Source organism: Cherax quadricarinatus, chromosome 39, assembly GCF_038502225.1.
Source record: "Cherax quadricarinatus isolate ZL_2023a chromosome 39, ASM3850222v1, whole genome shotgun sequence".
NCBI classification, from domain to species: Eukaryota; Metazoa; Arthropoda; class Malacostraca; order Decapoda; family Parastacidae; genus Cherax; species Cherax quadricarinatus.
Genome location: NC_091330.1, coordinates 17,976,973 through 17,989,599, shown reverse-complemented (window position 1 = coordinate 17,989,599; position 12,627 = coordinate 17,976,973). Strand labels below are relative to the sequence as shown.

Below are 12,627 nucleotides of genomic sequence, written 5' to 3'. Positions count from 1 at the left end.
GCAGCTGTCATGATCTACAACCTTAATATGCGCTTAGTGGACAAATGTGACATGCAGATTGGGTTTGCAGACTGTGTACGCAAGAGTTATAAGTGGTATATAAAACTTTTTTTCCATCTTGTTGATATCTCTATGCTAAATGCTTATAACATATACAAGTTGAAGACCAACAAAACACCAAAATATGGTGAATTTTGCCTGTCAGTAATCAGACAAATAATTGCAAAGTACCAAGGAGCAACTCCTGCAATAGACCAGCGGCCACAGACGTCATTTCGTTTCAGGCCTGGTGATCACTACCCCATACAACTGCCTCCTACTACTGCCAAGAAAAATGCTCAGAAGAGGTGTTATGTATGTATGCATACCACAAAACACCCACAAACATGCAGAGACACTCGTTTTATGTGTGAGGAATGTGAAGTGCCCCTCTGCATATACCCATGTTTCAAAGAGTTCCACAAGCTGCAGCAGTTCTAGGAATGTGTTTAGTGACTGTACATATATATATATATTATGGAACAATAGTAATAAACATTGTTTTGTATTGTTTGTTTGTGTAAACAAAGTGTATACACAAACTAATAGTGATAAAGTTTGTTCTGTTATTGTGTTGTAAACAATGAGTGTATATTTGAACAATGCACCTTACATTGGTCTCACAGGCCCCATAAGTTACCTGGAACAGAAAAGTATTGAAAAATGCAAGAAACCTTTGAATTAGAGTAAATAAAAGAATACCGGGTGGGCGGCAGTCGCCGCTGTTGCCGTACGCACGTCACTTTCTGCAAACTTTGCGGCTCTATATCTCGGTAAGTACTGATGGCAAAAAATTTTTTTTAGGCTTAAAACACTCACAAAAATATTCCTAACATTTTCATAAGAAAAAATAATTTTTTTTTTTCGAATATTTGGCGAAATAGAATGACAGTTTCAGAGAGGGGCCTGAAACAGTCAAAGGGTTAATCAGCATTGTGTGATTTTCGTAGTACTGTATTTAAGTCACAGGAAAATCTCAAAAACATCCATGTTTATAGCAATTGAGCAACTACTGTCTAACAACACTGGGCAAGTACATAATGGTTTAGTTTGATATCCTGAAAGACTGAGGTTTACCTCTTAGAATGGGCATACACTATAGTTTATGAGGCATTGCTTGATGATGTAATTACTAAATTTGGAACCTTGGCAGGGTTGTGCCAGTCCTTGGTGATGAGGAAGGAATGAGAGACGAGGATGTTGATACCACTAGCATTCCAAACTGGAGTCGGCCACCAGCCCAGGCGGCCAGGACCACTCCTGTGTGGACACCACCTTCCCTGGCCCTGCTGCTGTTGGCTCCTTCTCCAAGTGCTGTAGTGCTGGCTCTCGATTTGTCTGACCATGCCGTTGCAAAGGTAATATTGCTTGGTTTTCTTACAGGTAATGGTACAAATTGTTCATTCACTGTTTCAATAGTACAGATATGTCATAGTAAACTCTGGCTATGTTTTCTGCTTATTCTTTATCCAGACTCTCCCACATGGCACAGTGAATAGGATCCAACCCTGCAGAGTCTGATAGAATATAACCAGGCTGTGGCCAGGGTTCAAAACAGTAAGGGAAAGCCCTGTGAGACTTTACTTGCCTACTGGAGCCCATTCTCCAGGTAATAATAATAATAATATATAATAATATCGTGATTTCTACAAGTACATGTACAAGGTATACAGGCCTAGCTGACATCAATGACATACTGTACTGTACTACTACTATACAGAAAGCCACTTGTTATGCAGAGCATTTCGGGCAAATTAAGTCAGTTTTGTCCCAGGATGCAACCCAAACCAGTTGACTAACACCCAGGTACTCACTTTATACTGATGGGTAAAAAGGAACAGTAGGTGTCTTATGGAAACACATCCTAATGTTTTCCAGCCATACCAGAAATTTGAACTCCGGACCTCAGTGTGTGTGTTGAGTGCGCTAGCAGTCATACTTACCTTGCGGCTTCAACAGGAAATGTTCCAACAACAACATAAGACATCTTCCAGCAACAGCAAGAATAGGGTCATGACCCAGCTAACACTCACCCTTACTGATTTTCAGCAGCAGCAGCAATAGTGCCTCTCTCAGCCTCAGGGTGCCCAGCCTACTTTCCCAAAAAGGGGCATTTCAAGATATCAAATCCTGGTTTTCAAACCTGAAAAAGTTTTGTGTTGAACTGGTTGAACCAAAATGCATGGTTGTTGTTGCAGACAGAAATTAATAACTTCCTGCATTGTGTCACCAGTCTTCAGACAGTTATTAATGCCAAATTCCTTGAAGAGAAGTGTTACAGCTGGAAGAGGTAGTGAATGCATTGGAGGAATTGTTTTGCTTTGTTTGTTTGTATTGTATATTATTCTCCCAACACCACCATCATGTGGGATAAATTCAAGTCAGCGCAAGAGTGTGGTGAAAGAATGAGAGAGTTCGAGACCAGATGCCAACAGAGTGCATTAGATTGTCAATTTAGGTGCCCCTTGGGTGATATATCAGAATACAGTCATCTTTTACTTTATGGCTGAGATGGGACCATAAGAATGGTTTGGTGAGCAAAAATCATGTTCAACAAATTTAATTTTCTTGTAAGATCCCATGTTATAACTTAAGATGTGGACCAAGATTGTAGCTTCCCTGTATGTAATTTGATTTTCTTGTAAGATCCCATGTTGTAACTTAAGATGTGGACCAAAATGGTAGCTCCCCGTATGTAATTTGAGTTTTCTACGTTTAGTGAATCTGATTTTCTCATAAAAGACTAATCACAGATGGATCTTAGCTGGAGACTTCAACATCAACCTTGGCTTACTAGATGATCAGCCTGTAACTGATTTCATCAACAATATGAACAACACACTTCTCATACCAACAATAACAAAACCAACCAGGCTCACTGAGACAAGTGCAACCATAATAGACCACATATGGACCAATATACTAGCCCCCCTTAAATCAGGGATAATCACAGATAGCACTACAGACCACTACCCTACCTTCCTCCTGACAAACATTAGTAAACCACCACTTGAATTCAACAAAGTCTCATTTAGACTCCATGACGAGGCCTCAATAAGGAAGTTCACAGCTGACCTAGAGATTGTTGACTGGCCTACAGAATTCTCCAAGGCCAATGGTATTGATGACTGGACAGACATTTTTCTTAACAAATTACTTAGACTATACAACAAACATTGTCCTATAAAAACGAAACAGATCACAAACAAACGGCTTGGTTGCCCATGGCTAACCAGTACCATTCTGAAATCCATTGACAAGAAACACCAATATGAAAAGCAATATAGACATGGGTTAATACACAAAAATATTCTTAAACACTATTCATCAGTTCTCACTAAAGTAATAAAGAAAACCAAACAACTATACTACTCCAGTAGATTCACAGACACTAGAGGAGATATAAAAAAGACCTGGAAAACACTCTCTCAGATTCTAGGGACCCACAAACTGAAAAAAAACAAGAATATTGTCCTAACTAAACCTAATGAAACACCACTACATCCCACTGACACAGCTAACAAGATAAACGACTTCTTCTCAACCATAGGATCTAATCTCGCCAATAAAATCCCACATACCAATGCCCATGCCGGGGACTACCTAGATGGGAATTTCCCAAATTCCTTCTATCTTGCACCAACTGAGCCCTCGGAAGTCACCGAGATTATAAAGTCACTTAAAAACAACTCAGGGAATCTGTCTAATGTCCCACCATTACTGTACAAGCAAGCGGCCCATATCCTTTCGCATGCTATTTCATTACTTTTTAACAAGTCACTAGAAACTAGCACCTTCCCGAAACTACTCAAGATGGCAAGGGTTACACCAATACATAAAGGTGGTGACCCTACAGACTTAAACAACTATAGGCCAATATCAAACTTACCATTGCTATCCAAAATCTTTGAGAAACTCGTGCACAGGAGACTATATTCATTTATTATTTATTATTTATTTATTATTTAGAAATTTAAGCATACATACAGAGGTACAAAAAAAAAAATACAGGTAAGAGCAGCATGCCAAAGCCACTTATATGCATAGCATTACGGGCTGGCTTAAAACAACACAAAACATACTCAACCCCTGCCAATTTGGATTCAGGAAAAATAAAAGCACTAATGATGCAATCATAAAAATGCTAGATCTGCTTTACACAGCATTGGAAAATAAGGAATATCCACTAGGAATTTTTATTGACCTAAGAAAAGCTTTTGACACAGTAGACCATGACATCCTACTCCACAAACTTGACCATTATGGTATAAGAGGCCATGCGCTTGCTTATTTCAAATCTTACCTTACTAATAGGTATCAGTATGTCACCATTAAAGACACAGCATCAACAACACGGCCACTTGATACTGGAGTTCCGCAGGGAAGTGTCCTTGGTCCCCTGCTCTTCCTCATATACATCAATGATCTTCCAAACGTATCCCAACACCTGAAACCCATTCTCTTTGCTGACGACATGACTTATGTCATCTCTCACCCTAATCTTGCCACCCTCAACACCATTGTTAACGAGGAGCTGATCAAAATATCGACTTGGGTGACAGCCAATAAACTTACGCTTAACACTAACAAAACCTACTATATTATGTTTGGTAGCAGAGCAGCACTCTAATTACCAGACATAATGAGGGCAAATTCCTAGGCCTATATCTTGACAACAACCTGAATTTCAGCACCCATATCCAACACATAACCAAAAAAGTATCCAAAACGGTTGGGATCCTCTCCAAGATACGATACTATGTGCCGCAAACTGCCCTTATCACACTATACCATTCACTTATATATCCATACCTCACCTATGCTATTTGTGCTTGGGGATCAACTGCAGCAACACACCTAAAGCCAATAATAACCCAACAAAAAGCTGCAGTAAGAATAATCACTAAATCCCATCCCTGGCAACACACCCCCCCACTCTTCATAGATCTAAACTTACTCCCTGTTCAGTACATCCACACTTACTACTGTGCAATCTACATCTACAGGACCTTAAACCCCAATATCAACCTTGACCTAAAACGCTTTCTTGATAGTTGTGACAGAACCCACAGGCATAACACCAGACACAAACATCTCTACGACATTCCCCGTGTCCGACTAAACCTTTACAAAAATTCAATGTATGTCAAAGGCCCTAAAATCTGGAACACCCTACCTGAGAACTCTAGAACTGCAGACACATTCATCACCTTCAAAACTACCATTAGAAAACATCTTATCTCCCTGATACACCCAATCAACTAACTACACGAATACCACCTGGTGGTTCACACTTACACTCACTCACCCATTTGACCATAAACAGAAATATTAATCTCAATCTTAAAATAATGAATCCTATGATACTCCAATACTGAAACTATGTACTGTGCCAAAAGAAAAGCATTCACATTGCTAAACTCACAAACTAGTATTTAGTCACTTAGCCATAATACCAACTTACCTCATAATTTGTAATATTTTAAAATAATGAATTAAACTAAGTCTGCCCGAAATGCCTAGCCATGCTAAGCGTTCTAGTGGTACACTCTGTAATCATTATTTAACTACATGTAAACCACACAACAACCAAATTCTGTAAATTCAACATTGTAATCTTAATAGAGAATAAACTTTGAATTTGAATTTGAATTTGAATTTAGTAGAGGCATAGTTGCATTATACACCTGTTTTACAAATGCATAACACAAAAAAATTGAAAAATTATAATGATATCTAGAGAAGCATTACATCTTTATTTGTAATTGTTAAGTTGAAGTGATGTGGCAATTCTTAGTCCTACTTTGTTGAGTTGAAAGGTTGTGACAACTCCTAGGCTGACTGTTGTTGGTTAAGAGAGTTGCAACAACCCTATAAGCCCTTCTCCTCCTTCCCTCCCTTCCTTTCTTCGTTCCTTCCTTCCTTCCTTTATTCCTTCCTTCTTCCTCCAATCAACAATAATAACTGCCACCAGCTAGCACCAATGCCACAGTAGCAGGAGCAGCAGCACCAAGTGTCATATTTGCTTATTAGTTAGTTTCACCCTCATTTTGTTCAGGTAATCAGTTTCTATTTTCCCTGACTTTGTGCATGACACTTATAACAAGAATGAACCATAGGATTTCATTTACAATGGTCTCATTCAAATTCTGCATCCAAATCTCCTTTCTTTTGGTTCAGTTATTCTTATGACAGTCAGCACAAGTCATATTAGAGTGATATTTAGTGAAATATTGTGAAAAATTCAAGTGAACCTTTGATAATCTCATAGGATTGAAAATTTATTGACAAATTTTTTTATGAAAATAATATAGGCTTACCACACATATACCAAAGGGTCATAAAATATAAATAAAACTAGTCAACTACCAATCATATTAGGGAACATTAAACTCCAATATGGCCTCTCCTCACTTAACGACGGAATTACATTCCTAAGACCATGTCGTTAAACGAATTCATTGCTAAGTAAGGAGCATACTATAATGGTATTGAGTTTGTGTCAACCATCTTTGATATTGTTTTAATGCCACCTTTGAACCATTTATAACATTTCTGGTATATTTTTAAATGTTTATACGGTAGTGTACTGTATATTGAAATAAACAGAATAGAGGAAATCAACTCTAATATATATTATTTAGGTATGAATACTGGTCAGAGAGCCTGTCGTAAGTCAGAGGCATCAGTAAACAAGTACATCGCTAAGTGAGGAGAGGCTGTATAAACCCTCTGCTTTAACTTCTCCCTGATAGTTACAACAGAATGCGCAATCACAGTACAAGGCACAAGCACTCTTCAACAGCTCTCATGTCAGTCTCACACTGTGCAAAAATGCAATGCACATAAAGGGCTCAAAGATCTGGAATTCACTAACTGAACCGATTAAGGATCCCCTGACTGCATATAAATTTAAGGCTATGCTTAAAAATAATCTCCTCTCTAAATACTAACCAAAACAACTTCTAATCAGTTTGAAGCAACTCTTCCAAATATTATATTATATGACCTCTTGTTTATTAAAACATCTGCCAATCCATAAAATATTACTGTTTGAACTATTAATTGTAATATTGGTTTTATGTGCAACTTCAAGATTATTATTCTTATAAACCTCCACCTTTGACTACCTTGCATTAGTATTAAGATAGAATAAAGATTTATTACAAAGTTACCTACTCTTATCTTGTTTAGACTTAAGTAGTTATTATGCACTAGGATTAGTTTGCCTGAAATGCCCTGGCATGATAGTGGCTTTCTTTGTACTTAAATAAAAATTGTAATTACACATTGTAACCCTTGCAAAAGAAATAAAATCTTTACTTTTTAATGCAGAAAAAATGAAAATCGGAATTCAGTTATATTACCTCAGGCTGGGTCTGTTCTCTCTGACTTGGCACAGAGAATGAACAATAAGATTTCATTCAAAATAGTCTTATTTCCCACGCCTAAATCTCTTTTCCTTTTATTAAACTTTTTTTATGAATGTCAGTATAAATCAGTTTAGAACAGTAATTAAGGAGATACTGTTAAAAATAAGTTGTGACCATTTTCTGTTCACTTGATGCAAAACTTTGGAAATGATAATGAACCATAGGATTTTGTTCAAGATAGTCTTATTCAATTTCCCACACCCAAATCTCTTATTTTTAGTCAGTATTTGTTAAACAAGACTAGTTGGTCATTAAATGGAGGAAGTGTTCTAGGTATCATTTTGCTCATTAATCAATATTCCATTGAGCAAACTCTCATTAAGCAAGGGATGACTGTATAAGTTAGTGCATAAAATCATGATGGGGCTGAATGACCCTGCATTGAGGCAAGAAGTCTTTATAGATTATGAAAGGAATAGAACCTTCGAAAATATGGTTAACAAGTGCTGTCCATATTAATCTTCTAAGAGTGATGTGAAAATTAGTGGTCCAGTGAGGAGTGATGTGAACAGTAGTGGTCCTGTGAGGAGTGATGTGAGCAGTAGTGGTCCTCTGAGGAATGATGTGAACATTAGTGGTCCTCTGAGGAATGATGTGAACAGTAGTGGTCCTCTGAGGAGTGATGTGAAAATTAGTGGTCCTCTGAGGAGTGATGTGAAAATTAGTGGTCCTCTGAGGAATGATGTGAACAGTAGTGGTCTTCTGAGGAGTGATATGAAAATTATTTGTTCTGTGAGGAGTGATGTGAAAATTACTATTTCTGTGAGGAGTGATGTGAACAGTAGTGGTTCTGTGAGGAGTAATGGGAACAGTAGTGGTTCTGTAAGTGATGGGAATGATGGGAACAGTAGTGGTGCTGTGGTGGTGATCACTACCTTGCCTGATGCAAGAGGTGTCATTTTATGTCTGAGTCTCCCAGCACCAGGAACTGCTGCTCTCAACTCCACCCCTGGAATAACCATTATAGCAGGCAGTGGCAGACCTCTTCCAGCTTGAAGGTCAGGTGCATATAGCCTACACTGACAGGCTGGGTGAAGATGCTACACCTTCCCAGTAGTGTCTCATCTGCTGCTCTCATCCTGAAACTGAGGGAGGAGCATGGGAGGGGGGTACTTCATCATTGGGAGCTCCAGGGGAAGTCTCTATGGATGGAGGTACCAACTTTTTTAGTGCTGAAATGCAAGTGTTTTCCAGCAGAGTGGTGTCACTGCCAGGCTCTCAGCTGCCCATTACCCTCAGTCCAGTGGGCAGAGGATAATTCTGTGACAATACCCAGAGAGAAGGCAGCCTGCTGACCAATGTAGGTTTAAAGATTCTCCTATAGTACCTCAATAGATATAGACAAGTCACTGATGTAGTTAGCCACAGGAAGACAGCTGTATGACTCTGTGTCCATAGCCAGACAGTACCTCATGGTGGACTAGTACTGGAGGAAGACACTGCACTATAGGAAGGTGCAGATGGCATGGGTCACAGAGAAAGACAAAGAGAAATATGACCATGGTTCTCTGCATATACCTCTTCTCCAGTTCAGATGAAGTAAAGATACAAGACCCCACCACCAAATTATGGAATAGTAGAACAGGTGTAATTGTTGAGGGTGGCAAGCTCCAGCAGTATACAATCAGACTAGACTGATGTAGTTGGTTATCACTCAGTAACTAACATTCTCTCAGGCCTGTGCATCCCAGGCCCACTATACAGTGGACCCCCGGTTAACGATATTTTTTCACTCCAGAAGTATGTTCAGGTGCCAGTACTGACCGAATTTGTTCCCATAAGAAATATTGTGAAGTAGATTAGTCCATTTCAGACCCCCAAACATACACGTACAAACGCACTTACATAAATACACTTACATAATTGGTCGCATTCGGAGGTAATCGTTTTGCAGGGGTCCACTGTACTTCGTTGCCCCACAAGGAGCAACAGATGTGGGTGAGCCACCCCAACTGTTGAATGACAGCACAGCGGATGCTATGCCCACTAGGGAAGGACAACAGAGAAAAAGAAAGCCAGCCTGGTTCCAGGACTATATTATTGCCAGTTTTCATCATATATTATTTTTATGTCTCCCTGTAAATTACAATTACCAAGAAGTGTACTGTTGTTGATCTTGTCACCTTAAAGGAACAAAATGTGGTATGATATGCTATGCAGGTCCCAGGTAGCACCTTGGCACCTAGCCATGTAAGATACATCATAATAAATTGTGGCTGTGTTATCTGCTTATTCTTTATCTAGACTCTCCCAAAATGTTGTTTTTTTATATACTTATATATCTACATTTTATGACCTTTCATAGTATGTTCTCTACATTGCTGTTTTGCATTGTATGTGTTGAACCCCAGGATAATGTCTGTAATAAGTGTCCAGCAGTATGCTGTTTACTAATGTTCCTGCTGCTGCCTTATTTCTTTTTCTTACTACCGAAATGTTTTCTTAAAGGTAAAGATGGACATGTTAAGAGGGGGCATCTTGCGGTGGCTGTGGGGTCTGGGGTCTGAGGTAAGGGTGGGGGTTATGGCGGCCTACAACAATGCTTCCTACCCCCTCACGCTGGGTCCCCTCATGCCTGCCCCAACCACTGCCTCACAGCTAAAGGATGAGCTTGCTTTGTTGCCCTCGGTGGATGAGGTGGAACATGGCATGTATGGTGGAGAATACTGCCTTCCCTGTGTCCTTCACCAAGCAAATAAGGTTGGTTGCATTCTGTTTTCATTACAGTATCTAGTTAGTATAGTATAGTATAGTATACACTGCCAGTTATTATTTAGCAATGTGGTTACTTAATACTGTGCTTAGTGTACATTGTCAGTTAATAGTAAGTACATACTGATAAAAAGAAAATAAGAATTTAACAACGGAGTTCTGTCCCTACAACCACGTTGGTAAACGAATTCATCGCTAAGTAGGGAGCATAGTATAATGGTAGTGGGTTTGTGTCAACCCTCTTTGATATTGTTTTAATGTCACCTTTGCACCACTTATAACATTTATGGTATATTTTTAAATGTTATACAGTAGTTTACTATATATTGTAATAAAAAGAATAGAAGATATCAGTTCTAATATACATTATTTATGTATGCATACTAGTCAGAGAGCCCGTCATAAGTGTGAGTCGTCGGTAAATGAGTATGTCGCTAAGTGAGGTGAGGCTGTACTAAGCTGTACTGGGGGCCAAATTGGTGACCTTAAAATTTCACAGCTGTATCCAATTCACCACAGAGTGTAAACAAGATTTCCATATGGTACTTAACTTGGAGGATTAATGAATATAAGTATCAGATCAATTATCCATCAGTGACAGACAAACATGTAGCCATAAATGACAGTCATAAATAGGTACCTGTCTTCAAGATGGAGCTGGACAGGCACCTAAAGTCAATATTTGACCAGCCAGGCTGTGGTTCATACATTGGTTTGTGTGCAGCCAGCAGTAACAGCCTGGTTGATCAGGTCCTGATCCACCACAAGACCTGGTCATGGACTGGGCCATGGGGGCATTGACCTTCACGTATACCCCATCCATGAACCTAGGTGTCAGCCAAGGTAGCCTCTGGGCACTCTTCTTTTCCTCATTTATATCAATGATCTACCTAATGCCACCCAGCACTTGAAACCTGTACTCTTTGCTGACAACACAACTTTTTATTAATATCAGGCTCAGGCTCCTTGTCAATAAACACCCTATCAAATAATGAGCTTAAAAAATTTCGTACATGAATGATTACCAAGAAACACCCTCATTTTTTTAAATAAAATTATATATCATACATGTATGGGAATAAACTATGTCCACATTTAAGTATTAGAACCGGTGGTACTCAAATAGCACAGAGGAAGATGGATAATTCCTGGGTCTTATAGAAAATAAAATTATATTTATTACCAATATTCACCACACATCAACAAAAGTCTCAAAGACAGTAGGGATACTCTCCAAAATTCTTTGTTGTGTTCTATACCTGTATTCCTAACACTTTACTTTTCCCTCAGCTATACATACTTCACTTATAGAATCTCTGCCTGGGGACCCATTTCAGCTACACACCTAAAATCACTAAATCAGCACAATTCGGAACAATCATAGGCTCTACTAACAGTCAGTACACTCTGCTGTTATTCAGATCCCTGAAGCTACTAAATATAAATACAAAGATACGGTACTATGTACCCCAATCAGCTCATCTAGCTTTGTACCACTCTCTAATTTACCCTTACCTCACCAATGGTATTTGTGCATGGGGCTCAACCACGGCAAATCACCTTAAGCCTTAAATAACCCAGCAAAATGCTGCAGTGCACTTGATTACTAACTCCTGCATTAGACAACACACTCACCTCTTTTCAAGAGCCTTAACTTGCTAAATACAGTGGTCCCTCAATAATTGTCCGGCCTGAAAGTCGTCCATTTCGGAAATCGTCGCGTTATTTCGTCTAAACATTGACTCACAAATGGTCCGTTAACTCGCTAATCGTCCTTCGTCCTAGATGCATACTCACAGCTCTGAGCCACCTCTGCCTCCCTTTCCAGCCAGTGTGCCATTGTTTACCAGTGAGCGATGGTCCCCTCACGTGTTCATACGAAATATTTCATAATATTCCATTCATTTTAGTGCTTGCAAGTGCTAAATAAGCTACCATGGCTCCAAAGAAAGCTCCTAGTGCCAAGCCTTTGGTAAAAAAGGTGAGAAATACAATTGAATTTAAGAAAAACATCATTGAACAATATGAAAGTGGCGTACGTGAGGGCAAACTGGCCAGGATGTATAACAAATCCCGTACAACCATAGCCAAAAAAAAGGAAATCAAGGAAAGGGGATAAATATGCTGACAAAAATGAGATCACCAGTACTCGAAGATGTTGAGAAGTTATTATTGGTGTGGATAAACGTGAAACAATTAGCAGGAGATAGTCTTATGATGTCGCTTATTTGTGAAAAGGCTAGGCAGTTGCATGATGAGTTGGTAAAGAAATTGCCTGCAACTAGTGGTGATGTGAGTGAATTTAACAAAGGCTGGTTTGAGAGATTTAAGAAGCATACTGGCATACACAGTGTGATAAGGCATGGTGAGGCTGCCATTTCGGACCAAAAACCGGCTGAAAAATATGTGCAGGAATTCAAGGGGTACAAAGAGGCTGAAGGAC

The 12,627-nt window shown here is 39.2% G+C and overlaps 1 protein-coding gene across 1 annotated transcript in view; it reads left to right on the top strand.

The window, feature by feature from the left end:
* Nucleotides 1-12,627, top strand: part of LOC128696433 (uncharacterized) — a 319,925-nt gene that overhangs the window by 233,298 nt on the left and 74,000 nt on the right. The window contains exons 7-8 of the mRNA XM_070092242.1: nucleotides 1,193-1,397; nucleotides 9,921-10,172. Coding sequence (XP_069948343.1) covers nucleotides 1,193-1,397; nucleotides 9,921-10,172 — 457 coding nt within the window. The remainder of the gene's footprint in view (nucleotides 1-1,192; nucleotides 1,398-9,920; nucleotides 10,173-12,627) is intronic.